Source organism: Budorcas taxicolor, chromosome 13 (genome assembly GCF_023091745.1).
Source record: "Budorcas taxicolor isolate Tak-1 chromosome 13, Takin1.1, whole genome shotgun sequence".
Lineage (NCBI taxonomy): Eukaryota > Metazoa > Chordata > Mammalia > Artiodactyla > Bovidae > Budorcas > Budorcas taxicolor.
The window spans coordinates 23,434,339-23,461,900 of record NC_068922.1 but is presented as its reverse complement, the minus strand read 5'-3'; the positions used below and the strand labels follow the sequence as shown (position 1 = coordinate 23,461,900).

Genomic DNA, 27,562 nt, shown 5'->3' with positions numbered 1-27,562 from the left:
TACATGAATTATATCTCAGTAAAGCCATTAAGGAAGAAGAATGTTTGGAGTTTAAGATTAGCTTATATTTGGTATGAGACCTTTTTCTCCTCCACCATTGATTTCGGCTGCCTTTTTCTTGACGTATGGGGCTTGTGTTAAAGTATTTTCATTTAGAACAAGTGAATTGGAGGCATTACATACTTTACAATATACAGCTATCAAGTGTATAGAAGAAAAGGGTAGCCAGTGAATAAAAGCAATTTGTGTGCATTTATCATTGAAAGTGAAAGTCTTAGTTGCTCAGTCATATCCAACTCTTTGCGACCCCATGGTCTGTCCATGGAATTCATTCTCAGGCAAGAATACTGGGGTGGGTGGCAGTTCCCTTCTCCAGGGGATCTTCCCTACCCAGGGATTGAACCCAGGTCTCCTGCATTGCAGGTGGATTCTTTACCATCTGAGCTACCAGGGAAATCTTATCATTAGGTCCCCCCAAACTGAAAGCAAATCACTGTCCATTTCCTGGTTTCTGCAAACTGAAAGCAGAAGCACATTAATGAATCCTCATAGTAGAGCAAGAAGGAAACCTAGAGACAATCAAGTCCAACTGTCTGTCTTAGCAGATAATCAAATAGAGTAAGGAGCAGGAGGGGCACTGGAGGGGGGCCTAATGGCCCTTAACTTCTCACTGCTTCTCTTTCTACCACACATGCTGAGACCTGAAAACCTGAAGAGGAAAGAAAGGTAATCAAGAAAGGCTGGGAGCCACTACTTGGGCAGACCTTTGCAGATTTCTATTACGTGTGTATTTTCAACGTTGAATTAAGCCTTTTAAGGCTCTGCATCGAACTGGATTTTGTGGTGGCCCAGCACGTTCCGTAAATGACTTCCCAGATCGGCATCCCAAGATTGCTCTTCCAGACCTCCTCCTCTCCCCTCAAGCTCTCATCTAGCCTGCCCCTGGTCACCCTTCTTGCCCTGGCTGCCACCTCAAGGTCACCCAAGGCCAGTCTGTCTGGCTCCCTGACATTCCCTGTCCTGTACCTTCCAGTTGGCTGGCATCTTCAGCCAGCCTGCTTTGCCCCTCTCCTCCTCAGGCAGGGGTCTCCCCAGCTCCTGCGCTTGCTCCGTCCTGTAGAGGATCAGCTCACTCTTCCACTGTCCTTCCTGCCCTTTGGCTAGAGAGGATGCCAGAAGCGGAGCAGAAGCCATGTATAACCGTGCAGGGTAGGAATTTTCAACTTGAAAATTCTCTGTGTGAAATGCTTTAAATTCTCTTTTTCAAACTGCAACTGGTTCTTACAGAGAGCTGTAGAAAGTAAGCCATGAAATGGACAGTATGAGAGTGGCAAGGATGTGGTTCTTGGTTTTCACTGGGTACACAACCAAACGCTTGGCCAGGGTGGAATCAAGAGTTAACTGGAGCGACTTTCCTGGCAGGCCAGTGGTTAAGGCTCCATTGCTGGGGGCATGGGTTCAATCCCTGGGTGGGGAACTAAGATCCCATAAACCGTGCAGCCAAAAGAAAAAGGAAAAGCCAACTAGAAGAGCCCATTCTATAAGTCCTTCATTTTTGACTTACCAAATTACAGAGTGATTTGTTATTATTGAGCTGTATCTCTAAATGTCTTCCAAGTTGAAATTTGCTATTTATAATAATAGCTACCATTAAGAAGTACTACTATTCCAGGCACTATTATCAAAATTTTTGTCTTAACCTCATTTAAGCCCCAGGGAAACTTTTAATGGTGATGATTCTGTCATGACTACCTTTCTACAATGGAAACTGAGGCAAGAAGAGCTTAAATAACTTGTCCAAAATCACTCAGTCTTAACTGAAAGCTCCAGTGTCTAATACCATGTTATGCTGTCTTTTAGCTTCAGTATCTGTGCTGAAAGGTCATCAGACCTCTCATGACAACATGAATCTGAGAAAATAAAGATAAACTAAATGAGAGTATGAATAAACTAAATGTAACACAGACAGTTTTGATGCTTGCAACCTTCTGCTGAGTGTGTACATCAGGGGTTTCGCATGTCTGTTCTTCTGATGGCTTCTAGATTTGTAGAGGATGTTTCAGAAGACCCCTGGAAGGCTTCACTTCCACATGCGTTGTCTTCGTATTGTGGCTTTGGCCTCGAATCCTCACTTTGCTTTGTACTTGACACTTTTGAACTGAGAGGTTCAGAATCTCAATTTTGAGTTTGTAAAATGTCACGTTATTCCAAGAAAGCAGAACTCCCTAAGGTCTGTCCATGACAAGGAATTTGTTTTCTAAAGAGAGTGGACATCTCCAAACCTTAGGTAGATTTCACTGGGTAATTTTCTCATAAAGACAGATAGGGAGGTAAGGGTGAAGGTTTCCAAGGATAAATATTTAAGTTGGAAATGGGAATTATCTTGACGAAGATTAAACCAACCGCAGCCTTTGTGCTTTGGAGGCTTTTGGACTGATGAGATCTTCATCTCAGACTTGGCTTTTTAAACTAGGGGGTTAAATGGTACTTTCAGCTAGAACTTCGCTCTTCCACATAAATCGTGTCCTGACTTTCAATTTTTTTCCTTTTATTTTGTTTCCTATTTGCTTGTTTTAGTATAGTAGAGAGTGACCCAGAGCATCCCCAGTGTTAAAGACTATTCCTATTCCATTCAGCCTTGGCATTCTTGGCATTGTGGTTGTAAGCAGGGAAAGGAGGAGAATGGGACAGTTTTCTAGAGATTAAGCCACTGATCCAGAGAGAAAGCAGACCTCCAGCAATTCTTAGAACACGTGAATTAATTAAAACAGACATGATGAACTGTGCCACGTGGTTGGAAATGTAAAGAGTTCACAGGACTGACGTTGTCACCACCGTCTACAGGACCGTAGGACACATTACTGAGCACCAGCCCTGTCTCTCTGCAGCACAGATTGACTCTCAGCCCCGGGGCTCAGCGCGCATACTTCTGGCCTTAAGCCTTGCTTCAAAACACATCTGTCTCAGCTCTTGCGGAGAGAGAAGACAGCCCCGTTTCCTATCCATCTCAGAGAAAGCCAAGTAATGATTTTCCTAGGAGAAGTCAGGAGAGGTTTGTACACATGTTAATAAAAGCCTAAATTGAGGATTCTGGGCTGTATTAGCATTGAGGCTGTTACTGATGGTATTTTTACACATTTTACTTGGCAAATGTGAAGAACAAAGACAGGTTTGGCCTTGTGCCAGCTGGCTCAGGCGTTATATTATGGTGAGAAGGTGTTTGTCACCGCAGAAAAATCTATGGTAATAGTCCGTCCTAATGCCCTCCAGACAAGTGTTCAAACAGGAGGCAGAGGCCTCTGCAAGGCCCTCCACGGACCCTGACCCACTCAGGTCTCAAGCAAGTGGTTTCTGCTCTCTGGGCCTCTGTTTTCTGCTCTGTAAATTGGGTGGTTTGAAACAGACTCCAAGGTTGCCCCCAGCTGTCATGCTCTGTGACTATGAGGTTTATTTAAGCATAAGGAGACCCTTTGGGGTCTGGAGGTCACTCCCTGGCTGTGACCTCTTTCTCCTCTTGGCTTCCCAGACTTGTCCAAGTGTGTGGACAAGTATGATGCTGTGGTTTGCTCTTCCTTTGTGACAAAATAGAGGACACTGAGGAATTTCGGTTTCTAGATAGCAGGCTGTTCACTCTATGTACCATGCCCATCCACTCGTTCTCGCAGAACTCCCGAGAACAGCTGCCGCCTCTGACACCTTGTTTCCGTGCTGCTCTGAGAACTGTTACCGTCTCCCTTCAGTCCTGGCCCAGGTGTCTTGAGCCATTATCGTGCCCCTGCTGAGAGGGCGGTTGGACTCTCCTCTCACTGGACTTTTGTTGGGAGACATCAAGTCACCCTGAGGCCTGTGCTCCCCTCCACGGCCTAGAACCATGTGCCCTGTCTTCCTGGAAGTGCATTTTAGAGTTGTTGGAGGTCCAAGGAGAGACCACCACCCCGGCTTACCCTCCATCACTTTACAGTCCCGGGAACTGATGCTCAAAGGGGCTTACAGCCTTTGGGTGTCAAGGGTTGATGATGGAGAGAATGTTCTAGGGCCCAGACCAGCACTTGCCTTAGTACTGCCCTCCCCAACACAGGTACTTCTCCCTTCTGCTAGAGGTTACAGAAAATCGACGATCATGGTATTAATTAATGGCAAAACTTAGCCTTGTCTTTGTAAATTGCCCCAAAAGGTTGCCTCAGAGGTTTTAGGCAGGAGCCTTAGGTATGTCACTTGGTTCCATTGTATCCCAATATCATTATGTTCACATGGGACAAGGCACCTGACTCTTTCTATCCCATAGTAATGTTGTGGAAATAAATATGGATTTTTCCAGGCCTTAAGAATCATTCTAAGAGCCACACATTTTGTGTAAAATTGCATTTACTCTTCTGATTGCTTGTCTAAAGCTTTCAATAAATCCGACTTACACATTTTTATATTCATAGCGATTATAAAAAGTACATCCCAATTGTTGATAAAGTGTGCTTGTCCCTAATTTCACTGTTAGAAAACTAAGAGCCTTAAAAAAAAATCTTCCAGACATTGGAAGCAGATATTGTGGGTTGGGACTACTTATGTGATTATTAAAAATTAATACAGAATCAAGATTAGAATTTGTGAAGTTTTATATCCCAGGCCATTATGAGAGGGCCAATATCCTTATACAAAGTCTATAATAAATAATCATCAGTGTCTTTGAGGCTGAAAGGAAAGGCAAAGAATTTGGAAGGAGGTAGCATCTGTGCTAAGGAATTAATACATTTTTAAAAATATTTTTTATTTTTATTGGCATACAGTTGCTTTATAGTGTTGTGTTTCTGCTGTGCAATGAAGAGAATCAGCTATGTGTATACATGTATCCCTTTCTTCTTGGACCTCCCTCCAACTCTACCCGCCCACCTCTCCCCTCTAAGTCATCACGCAACACCAGGCAGAGTTCCGTGGTTGCAGGCTTTCACTGTCTGTCTGTCTTACACTCGGCAGTGTGTATATGTCAGTGGTACTCTCCCAATTCATCCCACCCTACCCTTCCCCCACTGTGTCCACGTGTCTGTGTTTCTGTTCCTGCCTTGGAAATAGGTTCATCTGTACCATTCTTCTAGATTCTACATATATGCATAAATCAGAAAGAGAAAAACAAATATCAGTAGGGCATATATGAGGAGTTAGTACATTTTTGATTCTGCCTTTTCTAGCCCTTTACTTTGTAAATCTGTACACTGAACATAGTATTATTAGACATTTCATTAGTGAATTAATACACTGAATGCAGTGAATTATTATTCACTGTAACGTTTTGCATTTTAACCAAACCAGAAGTGGATGGACTATAGTGGGACTGGCATTCAGGCAGGCATGTTTGTGACTACGACACACTTACTACACTAGACCCATCATGCTGTGCTCCAGACAAACCCCATCGAGCCACGATTCAGGAGACTCTTGGTTCTCACGTGTGGCCTGCAGACCCACCGTATCAGCATCATCTGTGCTTTAGACGCCCCACCCCACACCTGCTGGGTCAGAATCCACACTGTCACGTGATGCCCAGGTGACTCCATTGTCCATTAAAGTTTAAGAAGCACTGACTCAGCAGCTTTCAATTCTGTGTTCTCCCACTAGTCCGTGATAGAACGTTAACACTTTCATATTCCGTTACACCTAAGAAAACAGTCCGTGAAACCAATGCTGCTGTTAATTCTGTCCTTTGCTGAATATGATTATCCTTTGCTAGCCTCTCTTCCCCCTCAGAAGTTATTCTACATGTATTGTCAGTTTTATAGTTTATAATCTGGTCTGCCTGTCTTTCAGTAAGTTGATTATTCCTGCTTTGATTTTTATGCCTGAAAGTAATTTGTAATCTTAAACTTCCTAGTGTTCTTGTTTTATTTGGAATAACCTTTTACAAATGAATGTTCAGAAAGAAAAAGACCACTAGCCAAGAGCAGTGATTGCTTTTTTTTTGGCCAATGTTTAAAACCTCCAAACAGGACATTCACCTTGATTTCCTTCCCTTTTATTCTTAGTAGGAAGTGGTAAAAAGGAGGATTTTTATTTTCCAGGGAAAAAAAAAGAAAAACAATATAAGTAAGAATCAAACTCTTGTTAATATAGCCGTTTTTGTCCCCCAAATCCTTTTCCTACTTCTCAGTCCATCTCATGAATTTCAGCTGTCTTCCTCATTTAATAGAGCCAGATCCTTCTATTTAAAGGCATCGGGAGTTGCTTTTCACGAGTTTTCTAATATGCCAAGGAAAGCAATTTTGGTTAATTGGCCAGGGAGGCTCTGCCCTTGCCAGGTGTGCCTGGTGGCATTCAGATCAGGCTGTGCGGTCTCGGGATGTAGACAGAAACCTTGGGGCCAGGGCAGGTGCTGGGAGTGCGAACGTGCTCACCTCCGTCAGCCCGAGACCGGGCAGCCCCTCCACGAGCTGCTGCAGCTCCGCGGTGTCATTAGACCTCTTAAGGCTCAGTCCTGGATTTCATCTAGAAAAGGAAAGGTTAAGGAAGCTTATATTCTAGAGAGCCGGGGAACTCTCCCTGACAGTCATGATGCAGTGATCCCACCTGCCTCTCTGAAGACATCTGCATCCCCCTAACCAGACAGACTTTGGATCACTGGGGCTTTGGAATGCCCACTTGGGAAGAGGAAGGTGGAGTGACTCTCTTTCCCTGTGAGTCCCTCACATGCCATCCAGTGGGGCCGGGCAGGGAGTGGAAGTCAGTTCTCAAGGGCACAGTGAGCAGAGGTGAAGACCAGACTTCCTCAGATGCTGGGGGTTTGCTGATCCCAGTAAGCAGTGTAATATGCTTGGGGAAAAGGAGGAGAGTTCCCCGAGGCTCTGAGAAAAGAGATTCAAACGGGAGTCACCTGAGAGAGCAGCAGGGACTTAGCTAGTGGGAGTGTGGAGAGCCTGAATCTGGAATGAAATTCTAGACACTGGAGTGAGATGAAGCCAGGAGAGCCCCACTCACAGCCCCACCTCATCCCTTCCAGAGATGAACTGTCCTCACCAATGACTGAAGTGGGGTTAGGGGGTGGACCAGGTCAGAATCTTCTAGAGCTGTGTTAGAGCACACCTGCCCAGGCCAGCCCAGAGCAGCCACAGACCCCAGGGTTCACTAATTGACTCATTTCCTACTTGAGTAGTTGACTAGTTGAGAACTTGGGTTCGGTGCCAGCCACACTGCAGATGGAATTCTGGATCTTCCGCTTGCTAAAGCTGTGTGACCTTGCTTCGGTTATTTCACATCTCTGATCCCCATCTCCTCATCTGTAAAACAACAGTGATATAAATAGTAATGGTTCCATAGGAATGTTATCAGAGTTGGGAGAAGTGCTCTGTGCATAACTCTTGGCAGAATACCTGTTGTATAAGCAAACACTCAGCGAAGGTAAAATGTCCTTCCATGGCTGGAACCTAACTGTATTCAAAAGGAAATCTGAGCTCTTGTTCAACTCAAAAGAACAAGGTAAACAGGGCAACTTTGATTATAATTCTAGGCGTTAGAGTCACTATTTTCATTTCATTTGAAGGACTTGGCATTTGAGTTACAATGAATAGAAAATGTCCTCCTCCTTATCAACTTCTTCCAAACACAGATTTTGTTCTTTTCTAACACTTTTTATTTTGTCGTGGGGGTATAGCTGATTAACAATGTTATGACAGTTTCGGGTGAACAGGGAAGGAGCTCAGCCATACATATACGTGTCCCCAAGTTCCCCTCCCATCTAGGCTGTCACATAATCCTGAGCAGAGTTCCCTGTGCTATACAAGTGGGTCCTTGTTAGTTACTGAATTTCAATATAGCAGTGCAAACACATATGTTTTTGAAAACTTGTCGTGACAGCAAATGACCTGGAAACTGGTCTTTAACTGGTTCTCTTCCTTCCTCCCCCTTCACCCATGGGAAGAATTCCCTGACCCGGAGTGCACCTCTTCCCAACGACTCCCAGGCTCGCAGTGGAGCGCGATTCCACACGTCCTACGACAAGAGGTATATCATCAAGACCATCACGAGTGAAGATGTGGCCGAAATGCATAACATCCTGAAGAAATACCACCAGGTGATGTTTCTTTATTTTTATTTGAAACTCTGAGGTGGTCAACATTCGTAATGAATTATCATCAAGGTCCAAGATTTAAATATATAGGTAGGTCATGATGAGAATACATTTGACACAAAAATTCCCTCTAGCTGTGTTTGTAAAATTTATTGTATCCAGATTACAGACAGTTAACATTTAGGAATGGTAGATTGTTAGTTATATATGTAACACTTCTAATCTAAACACCCTTCTGTACAGTAGTTTCGATGATTACCATTCTGATTTTAAAATCACTGAGCTTAAGGGTTGGCAACATTTTGGAAGTTATTTCGCACATGCCTGTTGGCAGTGAGATGTTGACCCCTGAGTATTTGACCAGTTACGCCTTTTGAGAAAAGGCTCTGATTTTAGGACATGGGTGTCTGTCTACTCGCTACCTGCTTTTCGGAGCCCTCAGCATTGTCCCTTCATAATCTCCTGGGGGTAGAATGAAACTACCCTGGGGAACATCCATCTCTTTCTACTGTGTGCCCCCCACTGCTCTCTTTCTTGATGAATCCCAGCACAAGAGCCTGCAGGGCACACTTGCTGCTGTACTCTGAGCCCTCCTTACGTGGCAGTGGCCACAGCATCATCAAGTTCTGCAGCCATGACCAGTGACCAACTATGTCACCTCAAGGAAGTGTAGCCTTAGGGCGTGAATATGGCACTGTTGATGGCATTTTCAAAGCAGTCACCTTGAGAACTGGTGTTTAAACCACACACTGCAGCACAGACCCACACAGGCGTGCACACATACTGTTGCTGTTAACCAAAGGCTCCTCAAAAGTGTTTATATCATCACATCAAGGACCAGTCTCACAAAGTGACTTCTTCAAAGGCACTGCTTGGTTGGATCTGTGGGGCTGAGTGTCTGTGAAAGTCAGCTTCCTTCCTCCATGGTCCCGCTTTCTGCTCTAACATCAGAAGTTGGTTCTTGCCAGTTGCTTACTCTTCTCAAATGTGATCAACTGCATTTTGCTCCAAGTGAGGTCAGTGAAACTCTTGAAGCTCCCTACCTCCTGTTTCGTAAACTTGGAGCTCCCCTGATTTGTATTTTTAAAAACATTAGTCAGCCTCTAAATTCATTTAACATCTATTCAATCTTTATAACACTGATTCCTTTTGAAATCCATTCTACAATGCTTGCGCCGTTGCCAATTATGAAGGAAATTTTAAAGTGCTGGGTTAGTACCTATAAGGGTAGACACTCAGGCATTGGCTTCTGAATGGATGGAATTCTAGGATGCAGCTCTTAACCAGTCACCCCCGCTGGAACTTACTGTCATGCTGGTGCATCTTTCTCTACTTTCTTTAAATTGTCTCAGAACTTTCAGAGCAATGTGGTACCTCAGTGACCAATGAAAACATATTATTCTGATAAGTGAGACTGTTCAAATGCAGTGTGAGATACAATGCAGATACAAACCTCTCGATGACATCTCTGAGTTCAGAATTTTTTTACTTTTACAGAAGTCACAGTTTGAAAGGTTTCCTCTGGGGTGGTTACTGTAATGAATGTGCAAGATTTGACATATCAGCAGTATTACATAAAATGCATTGGGGACCAAAATATATAAGTCTATTAACATGCTCCGGGGGCTGTCACAGTGCTAAATATTTCCTTTCACTTCACTGCTACAAATGGCTATTTTTGTAGTATGTTTGTTATCCAGAAAAAGCTCATTTCTCACTTCATCATCATCTGTTTTTCCTCTTGTAAAAAGTCCTTTTATTTTACTTTTGGCTGCGCTGGGTCTTCATTACTGCACACGGGCTTTCTCTAGTTGCGGTGCACCAGCTTCTTTTTTTTTGCTGCGGCACTCAAGGCATGCAGGCTTCAGCACTTGTGGTGCACAGGCTTATTTGCCCCATGGTATCTTCCTAGACCAGGGATTGAACTGTTGTCCCTGGTGGATTCTTAACCAGTGGCCCACCAGGGAAGCACAAAGAGTATTCAAAATATAATGAAAAGGTCTTAGTGCTAACCTTAAAACAGAGTGTTGTGGGTCAGTTATTCTTTAAAAACAAAGACCCTTATAGAAAAAGGGATCAGATATGAGGCTACCAGAGGTGGGGGAACTGGATGAAGGCAGTCAAAAAGGTACAGACTTGCAGTTACAAGATAAATACTAGGGCTGTAATGTATAACATGATTAATATAATTAACCACTGCCGTATGTTATATATGAAAGTTATTAGGAAGTAAATCCTAAAGTTCTCATCACAAGGAAAAAATTTTTCTTTTGTAATTGTATGAATGATGGATGTTCACTAAACTTAACTGTGATAATCATTTTTTGATGTATGTGAGTCAAATCATTATGCTGTACACCTTGAACTTGTACAGTGCCATGTTAATTACATCTCAGTAAAACTGGAAGAAAACAATCTTTAAATAAATAGAGGTAAAGGGTCTTCGTGACTGAGAATCACCATTGCTAATACAATTTGCTTAAAGGACACTAGGTGGAAGGTCAGGAGACCTAGGTCATAGCTGGTCACAAACTGGCTAATTCAGGGATCTCTGAGCCTCGGTTTCTCCATCTGCATTTCATTCATTCCTTTGTGCATGCATTCACTCTTTTTCTATTGGAGTATGGTTGACTTGCAATATTGGATTAGTTTCAGATGTGTGGCATAGTGCTGTGATATTTTTATAAATTATGTACAACACATAGTTTTTATAATATTATTGACTATATTCCCTGTGCTATGTATTTACTCTTGACGTAACTCCATAAAGGAGGTAAGGTGGCCTAGACTACTTTTAGGATTTACCACTAGTCAGAATTTTTTTCTTACTTCGGTGGAGACTGTCATTTCTTCTTTTCTTGCTTTTTATTGCTTTTACCTTGTAATGTGCTTCTGAACCAGCAGTCTGGTCTGGACGAGTCATTAGGCTTGTTCAAATCCTGTTATCAATAGACAGGACAGGCTCTCAGAGAGGGCCGCTCCTATGGAGTACATTGGATGGGCTTTCTGACAGCGTTGGTTACTCTGGGGCTCTGCTTTTTTACTTTCCTTTCATTGTTCTTTTTTGTGTTTAAGTAAAATATATCCAGAAGTGCAGCTGTATTCTGGAAGGTTAAAATTACCCTTAGGCCAACCTCTGAAGGAGCAGCACAGTGCTAGATGTTGAAAGAAATTCCTCCTGACTTTCTGATGAGCCAGCCTCACCAGCAGTGCCCATGTGGCAGGTGGTTCAGAACATGAGCTCTGGAGCTGACTGCTTTGCCCCCGACCTGCTGTATGACCTTAGGCAAGTTACCTAACCTCTCTGTACCCGCTTCTCTGTCCATACAATTTGGATGGTAGTGTCTCCTCCCTCCCGTGTTGTATGGGCGTCCCAGGTGGCGCTAGTTGTGAAGAACCTGCCTGCAGTGCAGGAAGACTTAGAGACTCAGGTTCGATCCCTGGGTCAGGAAGATCGCTGCACAAGGGCATGGCAACCCACTCCAGTATTCTTGCCTGGAGAATTCTGTGGACAGAGGAGCCTGGCGGGCAACAGCCTCCATAGGCTCACAAAGAGTTGGATACAACTCAAACGACCTAGCAGCAGCAGCACCCTCCTTCATCTGGTGTTGTGCTAATTAGGGGAACTGATATTTATAACCTGCTCAGGACAGTGTCTGGTAAATAACAAGTGCTATGTAAATGATTGAATAAGATCTTCAAATACTTCTCTTGCACATACTCAGTTGCCAGTGTCCCCGTGTTGAAATCATTAGCTCTTTAAATCCACTAGGGGGCCTGGTTTCTGGTAGAGTGTGGCACAGATGCAGAAAAATTTGAAGATTCAAACTGTAAGAAGTTAGATTTCTTCCAGGCTCCAGCATGCTGCCATAGTTTTTACCTGCTGCCCAGATCCCACCCTGACTTTCACTGTGTGCTAAGAAAGCACAACAGCATCTTTCAGACCAGTGGAAAATTTATATTAAGCAGAGCGAACATTTATGTTCCTTTTGTTTTTCTCTTTTTTATAGTTAGGAAAATAACTTAAGTGCTTTGGTGTAAACACCCTTTTCTTCTTTAGATTTCTGTCAGGTCAGGACAAACTTGGGTCTTATAAATGATGATTATTGACTGATTAGCTAAGCAATGCTGGAGCATTCAAAAAGGAAAAAAATGGTCTAGAACCTTCTTGAATACCTTATTTCTCCTACGTTGACTGATTTTTTTTTTTTAAGTGACCTAAATTCATTGGAAGTTTTGGAATCATGTACCTTCTTCAGCTTTAATTAAAATGGAGTCAGTGTCAGTAAAATTTTAAATATTTTAGGGGAGGGAACAAGTTCCAATATAGATAATCAAGAAATGCTTATGAAAATAGCATTAAGAATATGTTTTATGTTTTTGAAATGTAGGGTTTAAATTTTTTTTTATTTCAAAGTGACTGAACTGACAAATTGACCAAGTAACCCAAAAATCCTTTCTTAACTTTTGTTATCCAGGAGACTGTTAGTAACTTGAGCCAAATCTAGAAGTTATGCCTTAAAACTCTGGAATCATTGTTGAAAAAGCTATCTAGTATGTCAAGTTTCAGTGTAGGATGAGGGGGTGACTGCTTGACTTTTTTGGATCTTCCTTGGAATACATCTTTCTATCCTCCCACGAAGGACAGTGGTGTTGGCCGCAAACAGAGAGCAACTGAGGAAACAGGCCCCATGAAAGCCAAAAGTTAAAACTAAAAAAATTAAGGGTGTGATGCCAAAAGAGAAGTTAAGACACTCCATCAGCATTTCCCAAATTACTGATTGGAGACAGAACCCCAGCACTGCTTGTAAGAATTGATGTTCTGATTTAGTAGGTCGGGGTGGACCTGAGACGCTGCATGTCACGGGCGATGCTGATGGAGACCCTGTAAATGGCAGCACGGGCCCCACCTCCTGGAGCAGGAGAAACATTCCGAGTCTGCTCACTGGCTCTTTTTGTTCTCTGTGGAGGAGAGGCCGATGGAAATGTGAAAAGCACAGTCAAGTTTTATGTGTAAACAGCTGGAACTGTGAGATTCACAGCAAGTAGCAGCAGGGCCTGTGTCTTCAGGAGCTGCACACACTCTCAGGAACGCCAGGAGGGATCCCTGTGGCTCAGGGAGCGCTGCTCCAGCTCCGCTCTGCAGACGGGGCATCGCTGTCTGCCCCCAGGTTCCGGCAGCCATACAGCCCACTTGCTGGCACGCGTTTCCTGCAGCACGTGATCTCCAGTTTCTGGAAATCCCGGTCCTCTTTTGTGTTGGGATACGGCCTGTCTCCCCACCTCTCTCCAACGTCTGTGGACTGGACGTTCTCCACAGCTCTCACTTTTCTTTTCCCCCTTTCCGTCTCCAAGCATCTCTGCTCAATTTGGGGTTAATTCCTCAGCTGTGTCGCCCACTCCTCATTCTCTCATCAGCTGTTTTAATCCGTGGTCTTCCCTATCCAGTGATTTTTTCCTTTCAAAGATTGTTTTTTTTCTTCTAGAAGTTCCATATTAAAAAATCCACCTGTGCACTCTTGATTGTTTTTCATTATATACTCATTTCTGAAATTGTAACCTTTTATTTCTTCAAATGCTTTTACACATAACTCTTCCAGTTCTATTTCCAGTAGTCCTAACCTCTGCCATTCCTGGGGTCCTGAGTTTGCTGTCTCTTGTGACTGCTGACTCTCAGGAGTGACTGACCGGAGCAGAAGGCCCTGCAGAGTGTGAGGTCAGGATGCTGATGAGAGAGAGACTCCAGTACGGGGAGAGGAACGGAGGAGGACTGGGCAGAGTAGGAGGGCAGGCTGCCAGGCAGGCCCTACAGGCCACAGCCAGCTGGTGGGGCCCTTCCGGGTCCTCCGCGTAGCACTGCCATGTTGGGCCCAAGGAACAGGAAGGCAGACTCAGGAGGAGCTGCCAACTGAAGCCCGCTGACCACACTCCACACCCAGACAGCATGGCCTCCCAGAGTGCATCACACCGTGACGCTTGGGACAGCCCTTCTCCATTTCAGTTGTGGTCACTGAGTAACACCAGCTCCACTTATGGTAGGGTGTTTATTTTTAGTTGTTTTGGTTTTTTGGACACACCAACCAGCTTGTATCTTAGGTCCCCAAGCTGAGCCTTTAGCAGTGAAGCTCAGAGTTCTAACTGTTGGCCCACCAGGGAATTCCCTGATAAGGTGTTTGTTTGTTTGTTTGTTTTTCACACAGTCATTTCATCTCTCACGATGATGTTGTGTATGGGTCTTTATAGTAGCATAATAAACTGAATTTGGAGCACCGGAGTTGGCATGTAGGTATATTCTGCAATATATCAGTACTAAGAATGTTTGTAAATACTACGGAGAAATGTTTATTATCTTTAAGCCTGATTTTTATTAAGTTTAAGAAAAGCAGTAAAATTTTGTACTTACATTAGATTAAATGGAGTCATCCTTACATTCTTTTATGACTCTTGAAACCCAAATATAGTAACTGACATAGACCATTCTCCCAAAATATCAACTCAAGAAATGTTTGGATTATTTATTTGTTTGGTTCTTCTGAAACAAACCAATCCTTAGTTTCAGGCTGTTTTTTACTTTCTTCCTTCCCTCCCTTTCTTTCTTTCTGTCTCTCTCCTTCCCTCCCTCCTTGCCCCCCCAACTCCCCTGCCCCGGCCTCATGTAAAGAACATTGTTGAGGTGATCTGTAAACACAGGCAGAGGCACAATAAGAATTGCAGATAATTTAACCTTTCAAAAACATTAACTGAAGCAAGACTTTACATTGAAGTATTAATTTGATGCTATATTAAATTGTCACTTCAAGGCCCTTAAAAAAAAAAAAAAAGAGTGAAACATGGTAATAACAGCAATTTTCAAGAGCTGGAGCCCAGGTTCACACTCTCATGCAGAGATATAAATATTTATCCATTCCAGTACATCACTTAGAATCCTCTCTGCTGAAACCTTCAGTCAGCTGTGAATCTTTTAATGGCATTTCATTTTGCATAAGAAAAAATAGACCGGGGGATTCATAAGACTTGTTATTCTTGTTGAGTACCCAAGAGCAAAGGAAACCGAGATCCTGTGGCTGTTGCGTTTTATATGTTTTTAAAATTCCAATTTCACCATGTCAGTTTATCATTATAGTTCTGACAAGCTGCTGTACAGGAAAAAAGTTCTAGGGGAGACTAATAAAGAGGTAAAATTTGCCTCTATTAGTGACACCAAGGAGTCATATAAAAGAAGACTGTTTTAAGAGAAGAGAGAAAAAAGTAAAATCTGTATGGGTTACAGATGAACATTGCCAGCAAATACAAGTGTCTGAGAAGCGCTCGTGAGAAAAACCAAAGTCACAGCATAAAATTACAGCCCGAGGTGACACAAGGCATCCAGCTATGAAAATGCTAAAGTGAAAAATATTTAATAAAAACAGTATTTTTAAAATGCAAACATAGGTAATGCAGCAAGTTTAACACTGAGAATATGGACACTGACTCCAAGAATACTTGGTGATGGTTTTAGTTCTGTACAGTAAGCATAAGAAGAATTAATGATGATCAGGGTCAGCTTTTTAAAAATTTGGGAATGTTCCATACCTTATTTAGGTAGAAGGTCAGTGTCCTGGCTGAACTGCGAACATCTATCAGTTCAGGTGCCAGACAAGACCTTCCCTGTTTGATAGGAGAGAATATGCCCCAGGGTCCGAGTGGTGGAAATAACTGGCCAGCTTTGGGCTACAGATAGGAAGGCCTCTGGGAAAGGGTGGGATCTGAGGAGCCACCAGGGAAAGGAAGGCTCTGCAGGCTTGTGTGTTCACGGCTGGTACTCCCCTAAAAGGCGTCATCCCTCTCTCTGTGTGTGCCCTCAATTCCTGGTCCGCACTGGATAACCAATGCTGCTGTGTTTGGCCATTTGTGTCCTCTTACCTCCCTCGGGACCTCAGAGTGGCAGAGGACAGATGTCCACAGACTCACCTGAACTCGAGAGAAGTCTAATGGGAAGCACTAGGGCACAGCACCGGTCAGAAGTGAATTGAGATATTAAAGCGGCAGATAGGGAACACTATCCTCTGCCAGTGAGAAGGGCTGCCTTGTAGCCACATCAGGATGCTGATGGAAAGTGAAAGAAATATCCTCCCCTTTCTATTATTTTTTGGTTTTGGCTGTGCTGTGAGGCTTGTGGGATCTTAGTTCCCCGACCAAGGATCCAAACCGGACCCCGGCAGTGGGAGCACCAAGTCCTAACCACTGACCCAGCAGAGAGTTCCTCTACACCTTTTCAAAGAATGACCCTCGGGATTAAGTCACTATTTCTCCATGCTTGTAGTCCCTATTTCTCCATTCTTCCAACAAGAATTGGAAACTAAGCATGTAGAAGGGAGGAAGCAAAGATTCATCGTTAGATTGTCTTGTGATCGAATCAACAATGTTAAAAAGAAATTAATAAGGGCTGAGGCTGTTTTTAACTATTAAAATAAGGGGCTCATGCCCCCGCCAAAAAATACAATCATGAGACTGTAGTGCCCCAGTTCACATTTTTAAAATAATTTTTGAAGCATTTATTTACAGGTTCTTTTGTTAATTTGTCAGTGATTAAGTTTTTGAAGGGGAAGTGCACAGAGTTCTGATCCTAAAAGCAACATAAATGAGAATTATAATTTTTAGTGTCTTCTGTATTTACAAAAGTATTATCATACTTTATATTAAAAAACGCACACACATAAACATTATTCATTTTTGGAAGGTATGTTCTGTGGAGATGTGCTTTAAATTGGGAGTTCCTAGCCCACATTTAAATAGAACCTACTTCTCAGGGAGCATTTGAGGAGCACGTCAGGTGAAGCCCGCCTCTCCCACCCCTCACCCCAGGGTCTTGATTTCATTTGGCTCCTGCTTGAGTCATCGCAGTCCCCCCAGTGCCATTTCCCTGATCTTCACACCCTTCACAAAGCCCCTGTGCTCTAAGTACTGTTATTGTGCCTCTTCTCCAAATGCAGAGACACAGAGAGGTTGAATAATTCCCAAAGGTCACACAGCTAGTGCTCATGGTGCTGGCCCAGGAAGGCTCAAGTAGCGTGATTGTGGCCCTGTGTTTACAGTCTCCCTAAGTGTGGGATAACCTCCAGGAGTTTGTGGGGTGGGGGAGCTGTCTGAGACATGCCCACTGGTGTTAGGGTATGTGCACAGCATTTAGTGGGTCAGCAGGTGAAGAACCCAAGGGGATTGCTATCTGGGCCTCTCTGTGTCAACCCCCACATGCAGTGACCCTCATGCTCCAGTTCGGTGGTCTGCCAGCCCAGGTGCTCACAGACCCAGTGGGACGTTCCTCCACTGAAATGAAACAGGGTCTTTCCCCAGTGCTCCCACCCAGAAACTCAATTCATGGGGGAGGTTTTCACTCCTGCAGTTTGATGCGGGAGTGCTTTCTAAACCTCTGGGACCAGCTGCTGCTTGTCAATACTGGAATCTAACATGATAGGCTTTTCGGGGTTGTGTTTTGTACATGATTATAAACTCAGGAGTTTTAAGTTTTTTAAATCTTTGTGTTGCAAGGTGTTCAACAAAGCCTCATAGGTGAGCCTTGCTTTTGAGTATAAGAACATGTAGAAACTTGCTGATAAGGTGAATCAACTTTGATCTGTGTTTTAAATATGTTATTATTTTATTTCATCCTAAAGATAGAGGAGCTGCAGCATATAATGTGTACGCATGTTTCTCCCTGGGGTGGGGGTGGTGGGGAAGCGCATCAGTGATTGCCTGTGTTGTAGTCGGGTGTCTTTCACAGATTCGTCAGTACGGATAGTGGTATCTATGCTGATCCGGGCATCCTGTGGCTCTGTACAGAGATTTGGATCAAAGAGATGTGTTCTGGCAGCAGGATTTTTAAAAGATAGGCCGTGATGAGACTAAACTGAGCAGAACAGCACAAGAGGTGGGGTGCAGGAGGAGGGAGCTGAGTGGCCAACCTGAAACCTGTGTGCCCCCCAGGGCAGGGGGCATGGCGCGTGGGCCCTCAGATCACCTCTGGGTAGACTTAGATCACGTCTGTGAGTCAGTCTGGAGCACAGAGCAGACAGGCTGACGTTGAGATCCCCTACCGGAGCTCTGGATGTCCCGCGTGAGCCTGGTCACCGTCCTCTGCGGCAGGACAGCGAGCAGCACAGAGCACAGGCCTTGTGGAGGTGTGCTCACTCTGCCGCCTGTAACCCTCCCCCTAACCTTCTTGGTAGGAGTTACGGTGCTTATTTTCTAGAAAATGACATTGAAACATAGGATGGTTTAGTAAGCTGCCCGAGACCCCACAGCTGGTAAATGGAGGCACCGGGACGCCCCTGCATATCATCTCTCTGGCTCCAGAACCTACATCCTTCCTGCCGAACTTACGCAGCCTCCATGCGGCCAAGGCCCAGCCAGCCAGCCCTCTTCAGAGGCACCAGACAACCGCTCCTTTTATTTCCTTACATCGGACATAAGAAATCTTCTTTTCAGCCAAGAGCTCTTTACCACCTGTTTTGTATTAGCAAAACGCAAGTTTATTGTTTTTTGAAAGGCGAGAAATAGAAAAGTTTCCTCTGATCTGACTTCAGATTAAGAACAAGTTGGGGTGAAACTTGACTCAGAAAAAGCCATCGTATTGAAATATGTAGCTCAATTATGGTTGTGTTTTTTTTTTTTTAAGGGCAGAAGCATCTTTAAAATCTCCCTAACTTTGGGTGGCAAAAATCAAACTCCTACACTGATGCTGTACTTCTTTTCTTTAATGATAAAAATTAAAGGCTTCAAAAAAAAGTCTTAAGATGGCTTATTATTGTCAGAGTTGGTTATTGCAGTGTCTACCACTAAAGTGTGTGACAGAGCAATCTGATTACTTTCTTACTTTTATAAAAGTGCATTGTACAACTGAGAAATCTGAGGATTGTTTTTTTTTAAATGAAGGAGTTACCTTAAATGTCACCAATACCATGGTGACTGTTCTTCCAGCCATCTGTCTGTAAACAGGCAGAGTAAGTACAATTTTTACAACAGTTCAGTACAGTTCATGCTAAGTTATCCTAGCGATTTCACACACATCAAAGGCATAAAGAACCTTTTTAAAATCTTCTTTCCCCCTCGTTTTAAAGAAAGGAAAACCTAACTTTGGAAAGTACAGTGGGACCCAGTCTGTAAGGATGGTCTTTTGAAAAGTGTCTCCATCTGGTGGCCGTGTAGAGTGTTGCCACTGAAGAGTGATAGACATACGTTGTGTTTTTGCAACTCTCTTGGAACTGGTGTCAGTGCCGGGACTGACTTGTCCAATGATGAATCCAGTGTGGGGCCAGAGAGTGTCCATCTGTCTGTAGAGCTTCACAGCACTGCTCTGGTGGGCAATTTTTTATTTCTTTCACTGACATGAATTTTTTATTCAATGTCACTTGTAAATCTACAAAGTAATCATTTTAACATATCCAAAAAAGTATTACTTTTTCTCGTAAATTATTTTTTAAATTTTATTGAAGTAAGGGGACGACAGAGGATGAGATGGCTGGATGGCATCACAGACTCGAACACGAGTCTAAGTGAACTCCAGGAGTTGGTGATGGACAGGGAGGCCTGGCGTGCTGCAGTTCATGGGGTTGCAAAGAGTCGGACATGACTGAGCAACTGAACTGAAAGTTAATTTATAGTGTATTAACTTTTTATGTATAGCAAAGTGATTCACTGATACATATATACATGTAAAATCTTGAAACCGAGCCTCCTGTGTCTCCTGATCGGCAGGTGGAGTCTTTACCACTGAGCCACCAGGGAAGCCCATATGTATTTTTCCACATTCTTTTCCATTATGGTTTGTCACAGAATATCAAATATAGTTCCCTGTGCTATACAGAGGACCTTGTTGTTTATCCATCTTATATGTAACAGTTTGCATTTAGTAACCCCAGACTACCATTCTTTCCTTCCTCTGTCCATCCCCCCTCTCAGCAACCACAGGTCTGCTGCTTTGTATCTGATGTGTATTGTATTTCACATTCCACATAGAAGTGATATCATCTGGAATTTGTCTTTCTCCTTCTGACTCACTTTGCTTAGTGTGATAGTCTCCAGGTCCATTCACGTCGCTACAAGTGGCATTCTTTCATTCTTTTCCATGACTGAGTACATATTCCATTGCATGTTCGTGCCACATCATCTTCGTCCGTTTATCTGTTGAGAGACACCTGGGTGGCTCCCATGCCCTGGCTGCTGTGAGCAGTGCTGCTGTGGACATAGGGGTGTGTGCGCCTTAATGAATTACATAGTTTTGTCTTTGTCTGGATACACACACAATACGTAGTGGGACTGCTGGATCACGTGCTAATTCTTAGTTTCCTGAGGAACTTCCATACTGTTTTCCACAGTAACTTCACCAACTCACATTCCCACCAACAGTGTAGGTGGATTCCCTTTTCTCCACAGCCTCTCTACCATTTGTTATGTGTAGGTTTTTTAATGTGATGGCCATTCTGACCAGCATGAGGTGGCACCTCAGTGTAGTTTTTTGATTTGCATTTCTCTAACAATTAATGTTTAGTAGCAAAAATGGCAGTGAATCTAACTAGGCTGATGTCAGATTAGTACTATCCTGAAAACCAATTTTAAAAAACTGTGAAGTCAGTTATATTCTAGTTGGTCTTCACTTATGAAAGACCCGTTTGCAGAGCTGAACCTGGATGTATTATTTCTGAAGTCAGAGTTCTAAATTCGTCCTTGTATTTTTCCATATATTTAAAGTACTTAGTTGTGTGTCTTTTAAAAATAATATTACATCTTTAATGAGAATGACTACAGGTAAAATGCTGTAAGTTACACACAGAAACCAGTGTTGATATTACATAAAACATAGAGATCTAAGTAGAAAACTCTCTACTTCAGGAGAAGTTATTTAAGTTGTGGAAATGATTTGTTGTCATTCAGTCGCTCAGTCATGTCCGATGCTTTGAGACCCCATGGACTGCAATGCACCAGGCTTCCCTGTCCTTCACCATCTCCTGAAGCTTGCTCAAACCTCACGTCCATCGAGTCGGTCATGCCACCCAACTAACTCATCTTCTGTCATCCCCTTCTACTCCTGCCTTCAGTCTTTCTCAGCATCAGAGTCTTACTTTAAAATGTTTTCCCAAAATAAAGTGCAGTTATGTTAACAAAAAAGTGTGATCAAGGATTTTCATGATAAGGCCTTGAGAGGTTGAAATAACATGTCAAAGGAAAAGAAGAAATGTTCAAAAGTTTACATCATATTTGTTATGCAGCATTGTGAGTAAAAATTTTTTAAGTTTATGCCCTTTACTGTTTTTCATTTTTTAAGGAAACACCCTTATGGCAGAACCTGATGGGCTGCAGTCCATGGGGTCGTTAAGAGTCAGACACGACTGAGCGACTTCACTTGGACTTTTTACTTTCATGCCTTGGAGAAGGAAATGGCAACCCACTCCAGTGTTTTTGCCTGGAGAATCCCAGGGACAGGGGAGCCTGGTGGGCTGCCGTCTATGGGGTCGCACAGAGTTGGACACGACTGAAGCGACTTAGCAGCAGCAGATTGGATGTTATGGGTTGTTTTCTAACGCTCTTTACACTTTAGGATGAAGGGCCTCGGGCGGGGAGTCAGTGGTAAAGAATCAGTGGGATTCTTAAGAATACGTGGGATCAGTTCCTGGGTCGTGAAGATCCCCTGGAGGAGGAAATGGCAACCTACTCCAGTATTCTTGCCTGGATGAAATCCCATGGACAGAGGAGCCTGGTGGGCTACAATCCATGGGGTTGCAGAGTCGGAAATTACTGGGCACATACATACATACAATAATTTGTGATCTGAGCATCTTTTCATGTGCCCGGTGGCCATCTGTGTTTTCTTTGGAGAAATGTCTACTTATGTGTTCTGTTTTTTTCGATTGGGTTTATTTTGTTGAGTTGTACGTGCTATTTGTATATTTTAGAAATTACGCCCTTGTTGATCGCATCATTTGCAAATATTGCAAATATTTTCTCCCATTCCATAGGTTGTGTTTTCATTTTGTTTATGGTTTCCTTGGCTGTGCAAAAAGCATGTAAGTTTAATTAACTCCCATTTTTTTTTTATTTCTATTGCTCCGGGCGACTATCTGGTAACAATTTAAACATTAGAGTCTCAATAAGAAACAGAAAACCGAGAGCCTGACTCTCCCAGCTTCTAACACTGTAATCTCGACTTTAGCACTATCAAAGGCATTGATCATAGTGGCCAGGTGATGCTGCCTGAACCTCGTAAAGTTGTCATCAAGGCTTCTAGGAAGGAAGATGGAGACCCCAGGTCATGATTTCACTTTAAAGGACTTATAGAAAGGACTAGTCACTTGTCCTCTTGCCTCGTGGCATTATATACAAATTAGTTGGGAACGTTAAGAAAAAAGTATCTCTGGAGATACAGTTTCTTATCTGTCTGCATGGTGCACTCAGACGTGGTCTCCAGGTGTGTAAACATGGTCATTTTCCATAAGTAAGACACTAATGATTGTATAAATCATTTTCACTTTGTAAAACACCACAGGCAGAGGGGTATTTTATATCTGAACAAACAGCTTTTGACTGGATCTTTTCCCCCCTTTTTCCTTTCTTTCCTATGCAGTATATAGTGGAATGTCATGGGATCACCCTTCTTCCCCAGTTCCTGGGCATGTACCGGCTTAATGTGGATGGAGTTGAAATATATGTGATTGTTACAAGAAATGTGTTCAGCCACCGTTTATCTGTATATAGGAAATACGACTTAAAGGTAAGATTTTTACTTTTTTGTTCATTAAGCTTGTTCATCCATGTTGCGTGTAACTGATCAGGCCGAGCACTTAAGAGTCACCCAGAGCTGAAAGCACTAGGCAGCCAGCAGTGCACTTCGTGTTATGTGAGGATCTGGTGGCTCAGACGGTAAAGCATCTACCTGTGATGTGGGAGACATGGGTTTGATCCCTGAGTAGGGAAGATCCCCTGGAGAAGGAAATGGCAATCCACTCTAGTGCTCTTGCCTGGAAAAATCCCCTGGACGGAGGAAACTGGTAGGCTATAGTCGATGGGATTGCAAAGAATTGGACACAATTGAACAACTTCATTTTCTTTCTTTCTTATTGTACCTATGAGAGATCCCACATCTAATTTATTCAGCTAGTATGTATTGAACACCAGCTATGTGCCAGGCTCTGCTTTTAAGTGCTAGAACAGTGTGATGAACAAAACAGACCAAATCTGCCTTCAATGAGCTGACATTCTGGTGGGCAAAGACAGATAAGTAAGTCACATGGTGTGCTAGGAACTGATCAGTGCCAGGGACAGAAGAAAAGACAGGAAGGATGGGGAAAGGATGCAGTTTGGAATCAGGAGGTGAGGGACAGGCTGTTTCAAAGATTTGGAGTGGGAGGTAGCCCACTGGAGATTCTGACTGTGGAGTGGGGGGCTCTGACTTCTGAGGTCACTGATGTAGACAAATGTCCAGGTCAGAGGCTGGCCTACTACAACCTGCCCGCATGGCAAGTTCAATTTGGCCATTTTTGTAAATAGCTTTTCTGGAGTCCCACTATGCCTGTGGTTTCTCTATCATGTGTGGTTGCACTATAATAGCAGGGTTGAGTAGTTACCATAGAGACCATTTTGGACCGCAAAGCGCAAAACACTTACCCTCTGACCCTTTCCAGAAAAAGTCTGCCAACCTCTGGTCTTCATCAGTCTCAAATTTTTTGATCTCAGACTCCTTCACGCTCTTAAAAGAGGACCCCCAAAAGCTGCATATGTAGGTTAATACTAATACTTACAGTGTTAGAAATGAGAAAACTTTTTAACTTAGTTTTTTTCAAATAGTGAAACTATTAATGTTAGCATATCTTTATGAAAAGTGTCTTTCAAATCAAAATGTTTAGTGGAACAGGTGGCATTGTTTTACGTCTTTGCAAATCTCTGTGATATCTGCTTGGTGAGAGAGCTGAAATGTCCTGCCTGCTGCTGCTGCTGTCCATCTGCGGTCATGTTACTTGATGTGTATGAAAAAAATCAGACCTTACACAAATATGTAGTTGGAAAAAGGGAGGTATTTTTAAATAGCTTTTTCAGAAATTTGTGAGTGTTTTTCTTTGATGGCACACCTAGACCTGATTGGAGAAGGAAGTGGCAACCCACTCCAGTACCCTTGCCTGGAAAATCCCATGGACGGAGGAGTGTGGTAGACTGCAGTCCATGGGGTCTCAAAGAGTTGGACACGACTGAGTGACTTCACTAGACCTGACAAGTGGTAATTTCTCAAAGCTGAGTTACAGTGTAGAATCTGAAATCACATCAGTGAACTTTTTAAAACCCATCAGTCTGTTTGCACGCATTGATCTGAGTACATCATGCTTTTGTCATTTTGAACAATGGGTTTACCGAGTTATGAGCTCTTCCAAATACTCACACGTTTCATTAGACAGTATCAAGAAGCCACATTAATATCACCACCTGCCTCATTAGAAATGCCTTTATATATTGAGAAGCTGTCACGCTCAGGGTGGTGGATACAAGTTTTTTAAAGTTTTCATTTTCACTTGAAAGCTTAAATTTTATCAGTGGGTTTCCTGTGAAATGACAGCACAAAGCTGAGCCAGCAGCTTCACTCCTGTTTGAACAAGTGCCTGTCAGATGCCCAGAATGGAATAAACAGGTTTCAGTTGTCCTTTCATGTAAACAATTTCTGGAACAAAGTAGCTAGTTCAGCTCATAACTCAAAACCATCACCAAGATAACTGTCCTTAAACGTACCTGCTTTATCAACAAAAGACCTTTGGGCATACTGCCTACACAGAATATTGAGAAGGCACATCATCCAGGGTCAAGATTTAACAAAACAGATGCCATTGCTTCCTCAAGGATATGTCGTATGACAGACTCTACTAATACCATTCGGTGCCACTGCTGGATGTGTGCTAAGCTGCCAGCAGTTTTCCCCAGCATTGTTTTTGCAGTATCCATGTAAATGTCAAGGCAGAGACTGTCTCTGCATTATTATAAAGATACTTTAGACTTTGCAGCACCCCTGGGTGCTGAACTATGCTTTGCGAAATGTTGGTCTAAGGGAGGGGAGATGTTCCAGGCTTATCTCTTACTTCTGGAGTCTGCTCTTACCTCCAAGTCATAGCTGTTTTGTTCCCTGGAAATCCCAGCAACCCTGCAGGGCTCTTTGGAACCATCTCTCTCACAAGGCCCTTTGAAGTGTTAATAGCTCGTCCTGTTGAGTACTAGAGGTCTATCGGTCTGACTCTCCCACGTCAGGAGCCCCATGTCCCAGTCTTACTACGCGTTAGCTGTGTACGAGATGCTGAGCCTGTAGGAGCCACAGTTCCTTCATCTGTAGAACAGAGATGGTTTTGCCTCCCTTGATGGGTTGAGGATTAATGTGATATGTTTGTGTCACGTCCAGCATAATGCATACAAGAAGAGGTGGGTGAATTTTTGTTCTCATCCATTCTACTAGTAAGTTTCTTAAAGACAACTGTTTTTGGTCCCACTTTATCCCCCTGAAGGACTTCAAATAGTGCCTCATTCAAGCAGACATCTAGTAAGCATATCTTGATGTAAATTGCAGATTGGATATTATGGTTTTAATTTAACGTTGGATGTCCTGATTTCATCTCCCTTTTTAGCTTATAGAATAAACTGTTCTCACCAGTACTTGCCATCGTGAGTGGTGAGGGAACCTGGGCACCTGGCATCATTTCATGGCTCAAACTCGTGGCTTTGACTGACTTCTCTAATTTTGTTTTTTTTTAATTCTGAATGAATTTAAATCTGGATGAGTTTTTCCAGGCTAATGATCTGCATTTACATAGAGATGAAACATCACTGAGAATCAGAAGCAGAGTAAATTATATTGCAAGGAGGGGAAAAATACACAGAGACTAAAAACTTGGTTAAAGATACAAAAATAATTTCCTCCCTTTGCCCATTAGCATAAGAACTGCTCAAGTATTACAAATGCAGCAGCCAGGTATTATAAGTATTTAATACTCGAGTATTCACCCCTCTCTTCTTTTAAAATAAAGGAACATTCTTTATTAGCAGTCAGTGTGTAAAGGAAGATATCGTGGCCTGAAATCAAGACCCTATAAAGGAAGGAAAACAAACCATTGCAAGTGACAGATGCTGGGCTTGGCTGGCCAGAGGGCTCTCCTTCACGGACAACTCCCAGGGTTCATCCTCACTTGCTGGGTCAGCTTTGTGCTTCTCCAGCGTGTCCCCAGAAGCTTTGAGCATCGTCCTGGGCTGGCCCAGCAGGGTCTTTTAGATCCACCAGACCTGGAGACACTGAGCGTGGGGATGATGATGAACTGGCACCAGGGAGCCCCTGGCTCAGTCCTGGGCCCTTTGCCCCATATGAGGAGTGTCTCCATCTGTGAACGACAGGTGACACACACCCTAACTAATGCCTGAGCTGCTTGAAGGCAAGATGGTCATAGAGTAAAAATGTTAAGCGTGGCCAAGCTAGAAGCTACTTTAACATTTCCCGAGTCACATACACATTCTCTTAATGACTGGCTAATGCAAGTATTCCAGGCCAGTAAACGTGTATTTAACAGACAAGTAGGCAGTTTGCGCCACTGACCTCTGGTCGTAGTTTGGGTGTCTGGTGCTGGGCTGTGATCCTTCCCCAGCCGTTTACCCAGCAAACGTGGGCGCCGCTGCGTGAGACACTGTGATGGCCACCAAGGAACACAGAGGAGGGATGCTCATTGTTGTTTCATATTATCAAAGTTAGGGACTTACTGGCCACTCATTTCCTAATCTTTCTTTTGCATTAAGATCTTTCACAGACAGAGGACAGTCTCCATTCTTGAAGTCCACCCTAAAGCCCTACCGCTCCATCAGCATCTCAGACAGACTTGGTCGTGTTGGACAACACAGAACCAAGGGCATTATTTGAAAACCAGTGCAGCAGAGTAGGAACTGCTACGACCAAAGCTGTGTTTTCTTCCACTTGTACCTTTTGTGCTCACCCTAGAGGCACAGAAGGGGTGCGAGTAGGTGTGTGTGTGAAGCGACCTCCAACGTGAAAGGGGCCAGAAGGTCCCCACTGGCTCTTAGGGTGAGTGAGGAAGTAAGGTCATCAGGAACCCAGAGCCAGTGAGATGGGCTGTCAGGGGCCAGGGTCCCCACCTACAGGACGCAGTGTGGGAGATAGGCCGTCGGTGCCCAGTGGTCACTGCAGCCAAGTGATGGCCCACTGTACTTTGAAGAGCCTCCAACCAACCATTTCTGGTGATGTACGGAAGAGAGTATGGTCTGACCCTGAGTTTCAAAAGGCATCGCTCACATGACTGTCGGGTTTTTTGATTTCCAGGAGGACAGGAACCAGGGGAAGGACGGCACAGGTGATACCAAGAAGGAAAGGGCTGGAGACAGAAACCCCCACAGAGGGCGCAGTGCATGCTTGCTCAGGGAGGGGGCGGAGCACAGTCCCTGCTCAGCTGTTTCGGAGCTCTGCCCTGGGGTGTTTGCAGGCTTCACGTGAAGCCGATGCCTCACGTGTTC

The 27,562-nt window shown here is 43.6% G+C and overlaps 1 protein-coding gene across 1 annotated transcript in view; it reads left to right on the top strand.

Moving 5' to 3' along the window:
* Positions 1 to 27,562, top strand: part of PIP4K2A (phosphatidylinositol-5-phosphate 4-kinase type 2 alpha) — a 182,072-nt gene that overhangs the window by 119,663 nt on the left and 34,847 nt on the right. Inside the window, exons 4-5 of the mRNA XM_052650478.1 lie at positions 7,901 to 8,053; positions 22,647 to 22,793. Of these exons, the coding sequence (XP_052506438.1) occupies positions 7,901 to 8,053; positions 22,647 to 22,793 (300 nt within the window). The remainder of the gene's footprint in view (positions 1 to 7,900; positions 8,054 to 22,646; positions 22,794 to 27,562) is intronic.